Source organism: Chanos chanos, chromosome 12 (assembly GCF_902362185.1).
Source record: "Chanos chanos chromosome 12, fChaCha1.1, whole genome shotgun sequence".
In the NCBI taxonomy this organism is placed as follows: Eukaryota; Metazoa; Chordata; class Actinopteri; order Gonorynchiformes; family Chanidae; genus Chanos; species Chanos chanos.
The window spans coordinates 9,483,334-9,499,235 of record NC_044506.1 but is presented as its reverse complement, the minus strand read 5'-3'; the positions used below and the strand labels follow the sequence as shown (position 1 = coordinate 9,499,235).

Genomic DNA, 15,902 nt, shown 5'->3' with positions numbered 1-15,902 from the left:
TACATTTTGCTGAAAGTTCCAAAAACAGACAGTTAACATTGTAATAATATATTAGGTCATGTTTGTAAAGTTTGAACCAATAAAATTGCTTTCGGTGTTTCTAGGTTGTGCATACAGTTTCCTGTGGGTTCAACTCAAGCATATCTAGTAACTAGTTTTTAGACAGCTCAATGAAGTGCTGTTTTTTTTTTCTCCTTCCATACAACTGTGAGATAGAGGTTGACCCCATATTGTTCCAGATAACTCGGTTTCAGAAATCAAATCAGTTAACTTGCAGTTATCTCACAGTTGGCGGTGTTTCCTGTGGTATTGTGAATGGCATACCATTTCCACAGAGAAACTGCCCTCTACTGTATTCATATGTGCTTTTGAGAATTTATTATGTTCATGGATGCTGCACATGTGTTTAATTGTGTTTTGAATCCGGATGATTAAAATTAAAGAGGAAAATCTGGTTGTGCGAGAACTGGTTGTGCTGCATCTCTGTCTGTCTGTCTGTCTGTGTGTCTCTCTGTCTCTCTCTCTCTCTCTCGCTCTCTCATACTGTTTGGCCTTTCCTCTCCCTTCGTCTCTAAAGTGCTATTTATAGTTGCCCTGTTTTTTTTTTTTTCTCTCCATCTCTGTTTCTGTCTTTTTTCCTTTTCTGTCATGTTGTGCAGTACCCGCTATCTCTCAACATCTAGAGGCTGATAATGTGCTAAAGAGCTGCAATGTCTCTGCAAGGTCTCAACAAAACTCTCCAAGCCTCCTGGTCCATAGGTACAGTACTCAAGGTACAACAAAAGATTAATTAAGTCTCGAAATGGCAGTTTTATCTTCTGAGAGGACTATCTACCACTGATTGTATGTGACTGCTTGATCTGTATAATTAATTATGATTTCTCAGTGAAAATTATTTTCAAAAGAAAATAAAAAGAGGGACATACACAGTATAAAACAGGAGAAGTCTGAATGCGAGAACGTGAAAGCTCTATCAGAGCAGACATAGACCAAGAGACAGAAAAAGAATGAGATAGAGAGAGAGACAGAGAGAGAGAGAGAGAGAGAGAGTATATGACAGAGCGTCAGGGAGGGGAAGGAGGCCAGACTGTGTCTGCAGGATCACAGATGGTCATTTAGCCTCCCAGAGAGAACCAGCATCTCTGTGATCGTTTAACTTGAACTCACGCTGCACGGCTGTCTTCATGCATTACCAAGAAAAACTTTCCTGCCCGTCTCCTCCTGAGCCAGACCGCACGTGCGCACGCGCGCGTCACCACGCTGCGTCCATGTACTTACGAGCCAATCACCTCCACGGTCCCATCGTGCCTGATTAATGATCCCTGATACAAAACAGAGAACTAGCCTGCCTGTGCTGTTCTGCGCTGCTACAAGCCTGTGAAGGTTCACTGACTCACTTCCTGATTCATGTTGACATCGTCAGTGTATTTCCCCATCTCTGCAATGCATCACTGACTCGCTCTGCCTGCCATGTTCTCTGGACTCTCTTTTCCTGTTAGTTAGACCTTACGTAACCCCCCCCAGATTAGATCAGGGCTTTAATTAGCGTCACGCACCTCAGTGTCGAGACCGCTCTGAGGGAACGTACATGTATATTTCATCAAACAACTTAGAGTGAAATAATTTAAAGGAACAGCAGGTTTGTGAGTTCAACATCACCGGTAATGTGCTGTCATAATATGTCTAAGAGAAAACAAAAAAAAAAAAAAAGAAATGTCCGTTCTGATCACGTTTTATCTCTATCTACCGCAAAACTTTGACTTCAATGTACTGACAAAGGCAGAGTGATGCAGTTTTGCAGTGAGTCCTCCTTGGTTCCAGAGGGCGTTGTTTGTGGCCAGGAAGTTTGTCAGAAACCAGCAATTTCACATAGACTGCACTGTAGGTCAGCAGGAGTTGATATGCGGTGGCCTGTAAAATAATAAAGATCTGGTTTGGTTATTCTACAAACATAAGAGTAGGTGATTTCTTAAATATATTGCTAGCATAAATAGTTTATACTAATACTAATATTGTGTGTAACATTTTTGTCCACTTTCAATACCTGAAATGAAAGGCTTTTTTTAGGTATCAGGCTGAAGGTTTTGGTCAGTTTTGTTTCCTCTCTCTGACTGACTGATGTCCCGCTCCTGCTCTCTTCTACCAGCAGGGGGCGCTCCTCCTCAGGGCCCTCTTCCTCCAAAGACTCCTCTTCAAGATTAGGGCTTGTGACATCAGTCACTAAGAGGAGGTGTGACATTCTTTTCTTAAATTTGCTCTGGGCGATGAAAAGAGTGCAAGTAAGTGTTATTCAGTAGTGAAGAGAACAAGTGTTATTCGGTTCTGTGGTCCCCCCCCCCCCTTCATACAAGCTGAAAACTCACTCCACTTCTTAAAAAGTCAACAACTCAGGTGAATCAATACCCTGCTATAAGTCAATTCTCTAACTGAAAATTCACCTGTTTTTCAATCTTACAAACATAGATAGAACATCAACATTAAAATAAATCATTAATCGATAAAGCTGAGATGTAGTCAGCAACACTGACACACATACCTGTAGCTCATCTCTGACAAAACTCAACTCTTCTAGGGTTTCAGTCAGAGATCTAAGACAAGGAGACAAATCCCAGTAAACACAGAAGAGCTGTGTGTGTGGGGGTGAGAGAGAGAGAGAGAGAGAGAGAGAGAAAGTTGTTAATGTTATGCTACACATTAGAACAGCCAGTAATCTCGCCATCAGTCCTCCATGGTAATATGAGGACAGCGTTATAAGCATTGAGATAACATCAGAGGGAGTATCAACAGAGAGAGGGGAGGCTAAAAAAGAACTCTCTGCAGCAGTCTTATCAAGTCTTATCATGCACATCCTCCCAGTAACCAAAACACGCATTTAGACACGCAGAAGTGAGCTGTTAACCTAAGCAAGTTTCCATCCAGCATCTTCAAACGATTTTTACCACGAAAATTAGCTCGGTCCCTGAGCCCTTGCAGCAGTAGTTTAGTTTCTCTCTACAGGCACATTACCTGCAGTGACCCTCTGCATTGTGTGACCCAGTCAGCAACTCCCAACAGCAACCTGTGTCTTATAAGCTTCTCATTCACCTGCACCAGGCGGACATCTGTGTTAAGGTTGATCTGTGTAGAGGGACGGAGAGCAAAGAATGTTGAGAGACAGACAGACAGACAGACAGACAGACAGACAGAATTGCCAACCCAAGCTTTGTGCTTGCTGACTGTGATCCCTCGGTAATGTCAGTTCTAGGCAGGTTGTGGTTGCTCGTTAATTTGACGTTGTTACGTTTATGTTATATTAGAAAGCATAACACGGCATGACTGTAATATGATCATATAGAAAACACATCCTGAAACAGCAGAAACCCCACATCCATAAATGCTTTACAAGGAGACATAAAACGAGCTTTTTCCTGCTGAACGGATGTGATGCCAGGATACAAAAACGCCAAAACATAACATTAAGAAACGATGCATTGAAAATAAATTTTGCAAGCTATGATTATCACTATTTCAATAAAGCTAATATTCACACATCTGATCTGGATTCATTGTACATTGCACACATTAAGTGATTTGTTATTTTTGAACAGGGGGGATGGCCCAGTGGTCACTGACACTACATATATATAGGTCGGTATATCGGGGGATGTCAGGTTAACAAATGGGATGCATTTTGGTCATTTTGCTAACGAAGGGGATGGCATCCCCCTCCTCATCCCCCTACAAATCGCCTACTGATTGTACATCACATTTACTTTTTGTGATTTGACAGCAAATCGATGATCTGTCAGTTTCCCAGCTGATGTGCAGCAAGTGATGTCATTAAAAAGGGGGCGGGGCTCACCTCTTTATTGCTGCGGTGAAGGAGGAGGATGACTCCGATCGTGATGATGACAGAGATCAGACTAACGCAAACACAGAGAACCCAGAGACTCAACACATCCTCTGGTAGGTACAGATGAAGGCTGGAGTACACAGCACACCACAGTACTAAATAAACCACCTACAGAGAACACAAACAAACAGTCAGCCACATAAAACCTCTGCACTGCTCTCCAAATGACATGTGCTTTATAAGAAATTACAGTAATGTGTCTGTGTGTACTCTGTATTCTCAAATGTAAGTGTATTATCAAATATAAGTAGTTTTGTGTGTGTGTGTGTGTGTGTGTGTGTGTGTGTGTGTGTGGTTGCTTGGCCCTTTTATACAAGCCCATGACAGAACAGCTACATGAATAGACATTTAGATAGATGTTTATTGTTTATGTAAGCTTGAGTCTAAGCTTGCACTAAAGCATATGTTTTTCTTGTTAGCAGAAGTGAATGTGAAACCATAGCAACCGTGGACAAGAGGAGTTCAGTAAGCTTATCTGTAATGTATTAACGTCTTAAAATGCGATTTTTTTTTCTTACCGGTGCAAAAATGAAGTGGAAGAAGGAGGAATTAATGAACATGTATCTCCTGACAGACGGTTTGCCCAATGCCACTTCAAGAGGAGCTTCAAAGTCACTAATGGGGATCTGCAATAGAGCAAACACTAATATAAAAACTCATGCATTAGCTGAACATAAGGTTCAGTAAAAAGATTCAGAGTGAATCCTGTGAGCCTATGAAAAGCACAGTTAATGTTTTCCCGTGCTCTACTCCCAAGAGACTTTTTTCCCCCCAGTTTTAGTGCTCCGTGAGGCCGGCTCTTCCTCGCAAATTCTCTCATAATGCCCAGTTAATTATTAATTAAAAACAACATAATGTGACATTTACAGCTTAGAGTAGTGTCAGTAGATGACATTGCGCTATCTAAGGTGCATGAGGGACGTTTTGAGTGCTGTGACCTGAAAGCCGTCTCTTTCCAGTAAAGTCCTGCAGAGTGACAGGTCAAAGCTAGCAGCGATCATAGAAGAACTGGGAACAGCCAGCACGCACTGCCCTGAGACAGAAAGACACATTATAATTATCATTTTGGAAACATTGATGTCTCTTGAATGATTAAACTGGAGAGAGAACAAAAAGGGAAGTCACTGTGCAACTAGAGAGCATTAGGGAAGAAACATTCGAGGAACAGATGCAAAATGCTCTTAGTCTTATCTAAACTGCTCCAGAAATACTTTGAGTCTTAGTGTTCTCAAAATCAGTGTGTACCATTTTCCCATGTTGATGCCCTGCTTCCATCTTTCTGGGTTCCGGAATATTCTGGCAGAGATTCTGGAATGATGACGCCACTGTTCTCACTCCCTTGTGACTGTTTCATCTGCTCTGCCATCGAGGAAGCAGTCACAAGACCCTTAAAGAAAAAAAAAAATACAGATTTTCAGTTGTTAGCAATGACTCTTGAAATAATTTCATAAACAGAGTAATGAGTAGTGCTATATCTTGAATTATACATGCAGAGGTTGCGCAGGGTCTTAAAGCTGAAGTGAAAAGCCACAACTGTGAAATTGTTTTTTTTCCCCCCCTTTTTATAACACCGTGTTTTTACAGAACTTTGTCATGTGACACACTGTGTTAACACACACAAAAAAAACAGCAGGAGAGTGGACTCTGAAATAACTGCTCTACAAGTCCTTCCTAATCCAACTCTGTGACAAAACTGATGGATGTAACAAAGACATTAAGCTTTCTTGCCAACATCATGTTTGGACAGACAGTTGTGGGTGAAGTAAAAAATTGTGAAAAGTAAAGTTTGAATCAGCATAGTGTTCAGAGGGGCAAGATACCTGTGTCAAAACCTACAGGAAGCTTCAAGTTTACGCCACTTCTCCTTTAACTGTCATAAACTAACACCTAACAAACTTCTAGCTTTTGGATATGTGAGAAAATAAATATAGTTAACATTAACAAACATTACACTGGCCCTGGCTGACCACCAAGATTTGATCAATGCATAACAGTTTGGGTACCCCTATAAATTTACATTTTTAACAATAATAAATCTTAGATTTAAAACAACAACAACAACAAAAGCTTTAAAAGTAGAAAAAAATCAGCGTTATCAACAGGAACAATTTATGATCAAAGGTTTAAAATTTAGTTGCTATGCACTGCTATGCCTTATCTAGTTGAATGCAACACGTTACCGCACCTGGACAGGATCCATCGTCAGAGAAACATACACCAGTCTGTCTGTAGAACTGTTTCAACCATCTGGTAATCTGTAAGAGACAGAGAGAGAGAAAAAAAGAAACAGAGAGAGAGACAGAGAGAGAAGGAGAGAGGGAGAGAGAGAAGAGAGCGAGTGAGTGAGAGAGAGAGAGAGAGAGAGAGCGAGCGAGAGAGAGATTAAATGAAAAATGTCGCTGCATAGATTAACCAAATGCGTCTTCTCTTCCTTTCTCACACTTACTTTCATTTCCTTGCAAGTTTGTCGAGCTCATTTTTGTAGATCTGTGAATATGCTAACTGTTTACAATGATTTGCCCCCCCCCACCCTCTCTCTTTCTAACAACTCTCTTCTCTCACTCCTTCCCTCTCTCGTTTCTCTAGCTCTCTCACTCGATCAAACAGACATGTCCAGTGTCACTACTATTTTCACTCTTCTCCGACTCCACTCTCTGCTAACAGCGTTCATCCATCTGCCTCTTAAACGTCTTCTGTTTATTCAGCTCCTTAATACACTTCATCCTTCATCCTCTCTACCTCATTCTCTGTCTTTCTTTCACGTCAGTTTTTTCACTCTCTCTCTCTCAGCCTCTCTGTCAGTTCACCCTCCCTTTAATTCTACTTCCTCTTCCTTGCTCTAAATGAGTCTGACAGCTCTAAGGCAACCTTGTTTTTTTAAAAAAAAAAAAAAAATCCATTTACTCCTCTCTATATTCATCCCTCTATATTTCTCCAGTTTTCTCTTTCGCTTTCTCCCTCTTTGGCTTGTGACTCGGATCAGCCTAGCCACATGACTGGAGGAATGCACACAGAATTTCTCAGGCTCATGAAAGAAAAGAGAGAGAGAGAGAGAGAGAGAGAGGAGACAATGACTGCAGTTCCTGCTGAGGTCTTGCCCACGTGCTTAGTTACACACTAATTTGCCTCATCTCTCCCAAATTGCAGGCATACTTCTGTCAGCTAAAAAAAGTCTTGCTGTATTACGACAGTGTAATTATTATAATGTGAGCCTTCATCAGTGAAATCTGACTGTCATTTGGGCTGTGCCAAAATACGCACAGTGCATAAATCCAATTATGAAGGACCAACAAAATTTTGTTAGTCCTTCACAAAAGTTTAAGAAATCACCAAAACTTGATAAATGTTAACCTGGTAAATATGTTTTTCTCCCTGCCATCAACCTAATGTTTAGTAACTGTCCCCTCGTGATACTTTGTTGGGACTGATGAATAGACCACTTAATAGTGCATACTGAGCCCAATATTACCATCTCTCTCTCTCTCTCTCTCTCTCTCTCACACACACACATACACACACACACAGTGGTACATAGACAGAGAGAGACTATAGGTACTCTAATGCCATCTTGTGGGACACATTAAGAAATTCAACAATCAGTCTCCGCCTTTTGTTCACTCCAAAAGCTATACTCTAGTTAACGAATATTTGAAACATACATGAAGGACACCAGTTGACAACCAGCAAAATCAGAGGTGATCTACTTTTAGGTTACAGTAAAAGTTATGCGTTTGAAATACAGATTATGAATAATTGAGCCAAAGTTTATTTTCTTAAATAGCCGCCTACTTAGATAATGTCTCTTGTTAATAATTACATATTATTCTAACTAGAGAACTGCTTGATGTTGGTACCTAATTAAAGGCCGCCAAAATGGGAGTTTATGCTTGTACATAAACTTACTGTACCACGTGGTCGTTAGAGATCATGTGACTATAGTCATATGACAGTTGGGGAGCAGGATGCGAGAAACCTACCTTCCTTTGCGGTGAATCCTGTTTCAGACGGACGGTCGAAGCACCGGAGTTGATATTTAGAGGAAAGAAAACCCAACAATTACGAACAGATTAGAGACTGTAGATAACGTGTTACATGCAGAAATAGATCAATATGTTGCGTTCAGTTGCTGTGACAAGACTGATTACCCAACTTGGATTTTTTGTCTGCGTTGTGCTTGTGATGTCTACACATGCAGTCGCCGGACAGGTGAGAAGTTTCGATGCCATATAAAATTCTGTTGGCCCTGTGTACTCATCATTGTTCTCAAAAGGTAGTTTTTATCAGTGGAAATATCTCTCTGATAAAAGTTGTACCTGTCTGAAGATGACACCACATAAAACTACATATTAAGAACATTTAGCCTAGCTTAGGCGAGATGGCTGCAAGGCATTGTTTTGAAGGTGTTCAAATTAACGTTAAGCTTAAACTTGTTCATTTGAAGAACGTTTTGTGTTTTTGCGGTAATATATCACGCTTAAATTAGTCGGGTTTTTTCTGGTTTAGCTTGGTATTCAGTGAAATAATTCACTCACCTGCAGTGCAGATTAGATTTTATTTTCCTCGTTGTCTTCGTAGTCTCCGCTGTCAGCTGATGTCCTCTGACTTTGCTCAGTCACGTTGTTTTGATATTGCCTTTTAAATAAGACATAACAGTCATTTACAATGACAATGAATTGTTTTATAACAGCCTGACCCATATCAATTCGCTAAGGTCTGCAGAACTTTGGTACAATAATAGGCCTATCTTTGATAACGGAATCTTGCTTCTACTGTTAGAACTCCCTGCAGCACAGTTAAGTCGAATAAAACAGCAAATCTCTAAGTTAACCAAAACGGTTTATTAAATATTAGACAATTTTTAGAGGTCACTTTCCACTTTCAAAGGCAAAAGGTTCCTGAAGACTTCATCTTAATGCTTTAGTATTTGTAACTTGAAATATTTCGTTCTGTCTCTTCAGCATGGTTTTTAACTTGTTTTTGCTCGATTTTGCTCTCCGTTTTGATCTCTCGTTTTCCGATTTTAGATTAATCCTCTCATATACGACGAGCAGTTGTTATGGGTTGGTAGAGGAGCTGGACAAGTAAACACCTATCGGATCCCTGTGCTCACTTTCACAGCGCGAGGCAGTCTGCTGGCTTTCGCTGAGGCCAGGAAACAATCCTCCAGTGATATAGGAGCCAAATTTATCGCCATGCGTCGCTCTACTGACAGAGGTTGACTACACGCAAAAACCTAATTGATTTCATATATATTTATATACATTACACACCTGCACATACATACACACTTTTGAAATAAGAATGATTCATCTAATGACAAAACCCATTAAATTATTTATTTTGTGCATACTATGAGTTGATTCGCACATTGCTCTTGGAATGTTAAATTGCTGCTTCCTTTTCAATGAAATCTCCCCCTTTTTGTTTTTCATCTTCCACATCTAGGTGCAACCTGGTCCCCTACCTCCTTCATAGTGGATGATGGTTCTTTGGCGGACGGGCTCAATCTGGGCTCAGTGGTTGTGGATGAAGAGAAGAAATCTGTGATGCTCATCTATTCTCTGTGTTTCCACCGCTACCACTGCAGCCCCTCCAGCACCATGTTAATAGAGAGCCTGGACGATGGCCTGAGCTGGAGTGCCCCGCGTAACCTCTCCGTCCAGCTGGGGGTCAAAAGCTTCGCCCCTGGGCCAGGATTTGGCATTCAGGTCAGACCCTGTTAACTGTCCTACCAAGAGGACTGGCCAGCTGTCTGTCCCCTCTAGACCAAACCCCAAATTTGGAAATGATCTGATTAACATGTCAACATAAGCTATGCTGAAACAGACAGTATGTCAAGAAATATGATATCCTCACATCATCCTCTTCAGTCTGAGGTTAACGTACACAGCAAAATGTCTGCTTTAGTTAAGAAAATCTACAGCTGACCGAGCGCTGTCATACCACTCACCTAGACATTAGACACAGGCTGGAACTTTAGTCCTCTTTCTCTTTCATGCTGTGACATAATAGCATACGATGGGTGAATATGACAGTAGTTTCCTTATGGCAGCTCTTTAAAATAATGATTATGCAAGAGGGAGGAGTTTGAAGACTAACTACTAGATGAACTGTGTTTGACTGTGCACTTCAGAACACTGATTACACTCTTTTTTGTTTGTTTGTTTGTTTGTTTGTTGTTTTTGTGTGAGCCTATGGCCAGAGCTTAAGCACCTTTTCTTTATGCCTTCATTCCATTTGTTTCTGTATGCAGGCTTGTTTTGAAATATTTTTGATGGATGGCTAAAATGCGATATTTCAGGCACAGTTTACTGTGCTTAGGCATTCTTAAACAGTTTCTTTATCGTTTTGTTCATGTTCCCATAGAAGCGTTACCCTCCAGCCAAGGGGCGTCTGGTGGTGTGTGGTCATGGCTCCATCCCTGGCGATGGGGTTTTCTGTATCCTTAGTGACGATCACGGTTCCAGCTGGCACTATGGCGCTGCGCTGAAGAGCATTCCTTACAACCAGCCCAAAAAGAGTCTGGACTTTAATCCAGATGAAAGTCAGGTGAGGAGCGAGGAGATAAAAATACCTAAGTCTGGACTTTAACCTCGACAAATGTCTTGTGAACACAGAGGACATAACAAATACCTAAGGGGTCTGGAAACCATAACGTTTATAGTCATGTTCAAAGGCAAAAAACTGTTAAAATGAAATCTAAAAGATGTAAAAATGGTCTAAACCATTTGCAGAGAGCTCATTTTTGAATATAGTTATGTACAATAGTGGATGTAAACAGTAGACTGTCAGAGTGGCATTTTAGGGCACCGTTTTTTTACATTACATGTGGAATTGCAATTTTGGGTCCACTTTTGTTGATTTCTTGAAGTTGCTCTTATAAGTCGTTCAGTCAGCAGAGATGGGGTGAATCTAACATCCTGAGAGAGAGTGTGCGTGTGTGATTGAAGAAATTATATATATATATATATATATATATGAGGTCTGTCTGTCTGCGTTGCACGATATTTCTAAATAGAGGCAGCACAAAATAAAACATTCAGACTTATAGTCACTCCTAACCACAGACTGAAACTGCAGTCGTCACGTGGTAATTCTGAAAGTGTACCAACATCCTGAATCGACCGGCCGCCACAGACAAGCTCACCCCCCACTTCCTCCTCTTCCCCACAGCCAGTGGAGCTGCAGGACGGCAGCATAGTCATCAACGTACGTAATAACAACAACTACCACTGCCGCTGCAGGCTGGTGGTGAGAAGTTTTGACGGAGGCGAGTCCCTGCCCGTAGAAGAGCTGGTCTTTGATCAAGAGCTGGTGGATCCTGCTGTCGCAGCTGGTGCCCTGCAGAAGGAGGGAGTGCTCTACTTCACCAACCCAGCCAACTCTCAACAGAGTGAGGATGAGGGGAGGGATGGGGTGGCATGGGAATGATTCCGAAGATGGAGTGGATAACAGAGCAATTGTTGCACCTTATACTGCTAAGTAAGGATGTTTTTTAATTGTGTTTGATTTGATTTTCAATGCCGTCTCTCTCTTTCTCTCTCTCTCTCTCAGGGATAAATCTGACTCTTCGGTGGTCTCTGACTGACGGCAGATCATGGGAAAAAGAAGCGGTTCAGATCTGGGCGGGGCCAAGTGGTTACTCCTCCATGACATCACTCAAGACTGACTATCCTGAAGATAAGAAGTACATCTACGTCATTTATGAAAAAGGTCATAAAAACTACTGCGAGACCATATCATTTGCCAAAATCCACCTCTTCGGTGGCCAGTAGAGTGAAGAAAAAGGCGGTTGTACCAAAATCAGCTGTGAAGAAAAGAAAAAGGGAAACCTAGGACAAACACGTAGAGTGTAACACCATTTTACGAACATGAACAACATTGAATTTTTCAAGAGCTGTTAAGCGTTCTTCTTAAAGAGCATTGAAACTAAGACTGCAAACACTCTGTGATTGGTTGAGGCTGCGGAGGTGTTTGAACAGTGGTTGGCAATGCACTCATAGGTCGATTCCATCTCTGCTTTCTGCCCATCTATATCCACGGAGATTTTTCAGCGAGGGAAGAGGAAGTGTTGGTGACTTCAGAGAATTTCAAGCTCTAACTTCTCTTTGAAAAAACTAACCCTCAGATCATATCCCACTGAAGTTACTCATATAAGAGAGCAAAAATCACATTGCTCTCGCTCAAAATAGAAGTACTATATTTGTCTCACACTCACTGAGCAGTGAACTGCAGCCTCTACATGTAACCCATCCTAAGACAAGTGAGCGCACACACACACACACAATGAGCTAGGAGCAATTGGCAGCCGTCGCCACCACAGGCACCCGGTCCAACTCCAGGTCTTTTTGCCAGTGCTAATCCCAGCAAGCATGTCCTTGTAGTGGGAGGAAACCCACACAAACACGGGGCGAACATGCAAACAGAAAGGACCTGGGATGGCTGGGATTCGAACCCATGGCCTTCGTGCTGTGAGGCAACAGCACTAACCACTGAGCCGCCGTGTCTTTTTGTCTTTTTTTTTTTTATGACTCTTACGGATTTAGTAGTGTTTATATCACGTCTGATTTTTTCACCTGTTGTAAGATTGTGATTCAGATGGAACAAGTGAAAAGCTGTATTACTTATTCACACAGTTCACTAAATGCTTGGTTGTTCTTCAATATTGTCAAAGCACAACAAACCTGAACATTTGAACACCGCAAATTTTTTTCTCACTTATACTTTTTTCATTTGAATCACTTCATGTAAAATTATAGTTGGGTGCGTTTGTGGGTCTTATTCTCTCAGCGGAATCTGAAGGCAGAAGTTCCACATCCTTTGAAATTAAAAAAAAAACTTCCTTTAGGTTGCTGTATAAATAATAATAAAAAAAAACAGAACGAGGGAAGTAGTTTTACCATGAGCTGTAATATTTGAAAAATCCTTCTATTCAGTGGTTTGTAAAGGATTTCCATATTGACCATTGATTTTAGTCTATGTGCAAAACTCCAACTGCAGAACTGAGCTGGAGGAGCTCTTAGATGTGCAGGACGCTTGTGTGTATTTGCATATATGTGTGTGTGTGAGCAAGGTTATTGTGGATACGTGTATCTATCAGTCTCAGTACGTTTATTCAACGCCAATGAAGCTAAGAGGAGATTAATCCAGGCAAAGCCTCACTGTTTGATTAAGAGTGATTTTATAACTGTTGACTGCAGTACTTACGATTCTCTTCTTTACCTATCTATTTTTTAAATTAAAAAAATAAGAGGTTCTTTTACAGAATAAGATTTTACACAGGGATTTCCACTACCTGTAAATAATGTAAATGTAAAATATTTCCAATTATTTGTCTTTTACCATTGAAATTGCCTTGAAATAGTGTGTTTTATGCAATTACACTCATCATACAACAATAAAAATAGAGGATGTGCCAGTGAAATGGGCCATGAAATGTTAATAATATGCCAGTAAATAAAATACTGTTATATTTTTTCTGTTGATCAGGAGGATGTAATCAATTGTACATTTGTTTATTTTGATTCATTTTGAGTCTAGGAGAGGATTTTATGGGTGGTTTTCTTTTCTATAGAACTGCAAGACACACAACCTGAAGACTGAACATCTAGATACATAGATGGTTAAAAAGAGCTAGATAGCAATCTCTTATGATTAACTACTTAACATTATTACAAACAGATAGCATGTTTACCAGTGGCTACATCACATACGTTTTTATTTTTACATTATTATGAATGACTATATGACAAATAACGATAAAGATATATTAGGAGTGTAACGGTTTTGTACTCTAACCAAAGATACAAGAAGTTTCACCCCTGCAAGAAATTCAACCACTTTAAGTGTGACTGCAGATCTGCACAACAAAGCAAGAATTACAGATCTGTCAGTCAGGTAACAGAAAGTGACAGAAGCAGCAGTAATGAGTAATTTCATATTGATGGACTGTCATTAAACAGTAGTGACACTGATACACTAAAAGACAACTATGTAAAAGGTAGACCAGCAATTCGTTGCTATGTGACAATCAGACTTCAGCTTAAAGTAATTCAGCTTAAAGTCGATAAAGAAACAAAACAGCGAGTACAGTGAAAACATCAACAAAAAGCAAACAGCAAAACTTGTGGCTTAAATGGAGGAGCCGTGATTCACACTAAGGTCACTGAGGTGATAGAGCCATTGCTTGCAGGACACTCTGCAGGATGTGCAATAATCGATGATGACGTCATTGTTGATGGAAAGGGAGTGAAGGAGCATGATGAGAACTTGGGGAAAAAATGCTTAACAAAGAACAGCACGTGAGACTAAGACTTAATCCTCTCGAATGCAAGTTTAGGCTTGAGGAGGTGAGCTGTGTGGGAGATTCTCTTCAAAGAACATAGACTGAAACTTGCTCCTCCCAAGATCCAAGCGATAAGCAAGAACCCATAGCCTGAAGACAAAGCTGCCCTGCAGCGCTTCTTCGGTTTGACCAACAGTCCTGGCAAATTTATTGCAGTTTAATTTCAGTGACTTGTCATAACCTCTACATCAGATGTTGCATAGAGATGTGGCCGGCTGTTCAACGCAACACCAACAGGATCCAGTTTAATTTCAGTGACTTATCATCACCTCTACATCAGATGTTGCGTAGAGATGTGTTCCACGCAACACCAACAGGATGCTTTCTGAAAAATGCATAACTCTCTTTACCCGTGAATAAACCAGTCACATTAACAGACGTGATGCATCCCAGTTTAGCCTAAGCACAGCCTGCCTACAGGACGATAAACATGTTTCATGCACTCTTAATAAAATGGAAACAGGGTACGTGCAAATTGAGGAGGAGCTGCTGGCAGTGGTCTTAGCCTGTTCTACAACTACATCTGTGCAAAGCCAGTGTCAGTGTAGACAGGCCACACCTGATGCTGAGTAACGGCATTGTACGTGGCCAGCTGTTCAGAACTCATCTTACCGTACCACATATGGCAGAGTCGTTGAGCCGATTCCTAAATACGCTGCTTGAATAACCGAAGGGCCATGTTTATAATTTATGTTAAACGTGAAAGAAAATTAAGTGAAATGTGTTGTAAACACCCTAAGCCCAATCTGTGTGTTATATTCTGTTAACATGAAAGTTTCAGGCTGAAACTGGGGGAGGGGAATGTAGACAAATTGTCAGCTTACAACACTGGTGTCTCAATTTCTTCTGCTTATTGTCATAGAGATGAAGAGTTGTTCAAGCTTAGTTTTCTTACACTCATTTCGTAAAAGAAGAGCCTTAAAATGAAGGTACAGCATAGCAGATTAGTTTTCTTTAATTCTCATTTTGAAGAATTGTATTGCTGTTTGCATTTAAGTTGTTCTTATTTGTTGAATTTGTATACGTATAAATTAAAAAGGAGGAAAAACGTAAATTCAGTGCCTATGCAAACTGGGCCAAAAGTTGAACCCTGAATAGCGCAAAACGTTACATTACTAGTATGTACAGTTATTAATACCAAAATAATGGTTTTATACGGTAACATAGTGATACCTTGACCAGCAAACCACCTGTCTACTCTATCGATGAACAGAAACACGAAGAATAATACTATATATATATATATATATATATATATATATATAAATGAAAGATGCCATCCACCACTTACAGACACATCTTCCAAGACCGGAAATGTAAAGGTGAATGGAAGTGCACTGCTACAATTTGTTTTGTTTTTTGGACCAAGATTAGACGAATAAATAAAAAGTCCGTTACCAAAGTTACTACAAACTACAGCTGCTACAAAAATACAGGCAAGGTAGTTGCTTGTAAATTGAGGTGCACGGTTTTAAGAGCAGTGAACTTTGGCTAATGTATTTTATGGGATTTGGGGGGGGGGGAGCAAAAACAAAAACAAAAGAAGAGGCAATAGTATGAATGAGTGATCAAGAGATAGTGAATATGGGGGCGAATATTAGGTTTTTCTCTCGGGACAAATATTTTATTTTACGTTTTACACTGGACCATTATTTCTTACATAGT

General features: G+C 40.5%; 2 protein-coding genes across 2 annotated transcripts; one reads left to right on the top strand and one right to left on the bottom strand.

The window, feature by feature from the left end:
• Nucleotides 1-1,743: 1,743 nt before the first annotated feature.
• tmem268 (transmembrane protein 268) lies at nucleotides 1,744-5,258 on the bottom strand. The gene is made up of 8 exons (XM_030788474.1): nucleotides 5,138-5,258; nucleotides 4,831-4,925; nucleotides 4,411-4,518; nucleotides 3,842-4,000; nucleotides 3,007-3,117; nucleotides 2,537-2,626; nucleotides 2,045-2,257; nucleotides 1,744-1,911 (listed from the first exon to the last, which is right to left on the bottom strand). Exons 1-8 carry the CDS (start codon nucleotides 5,256-5,258, stop codon nucleotides 1,744-1,746), a joined length of 1,065 nt encoding a protein of 354 aa, XP_030644334.1.
• Nucleotides 5,259-7,994: 2,736 nt separating this feature from the next.
• LOC115825574 (sialidase-1-like) lies at nucleotides 7,995-11,669 on the top strand. Its single transcript, XM_030789357.1, has 6 exons — nucleotides 7,995-8,098; nucleotides 8,917-9,106; nucleotides 9,338-9,600; nucleotides 10,259-10,441; nucleotides 11,066-11,285; nucleotides 11,447-11,669. Exons 1-6 carry the CDS (start codon nucleotides 8,003-8,005, stop codon nucleotides 11,665-11,667), a joined length of 1,173 nt encoding a protein of 390 aa, XP_030645217.1. The 5' UTR covers nucleotides 7,995-8,002; the 3' UTR covers nucleotides 11,668-11,669.
• Nucleotides 11,670-15,902: the final 4,233 nt, after the last annotated feature.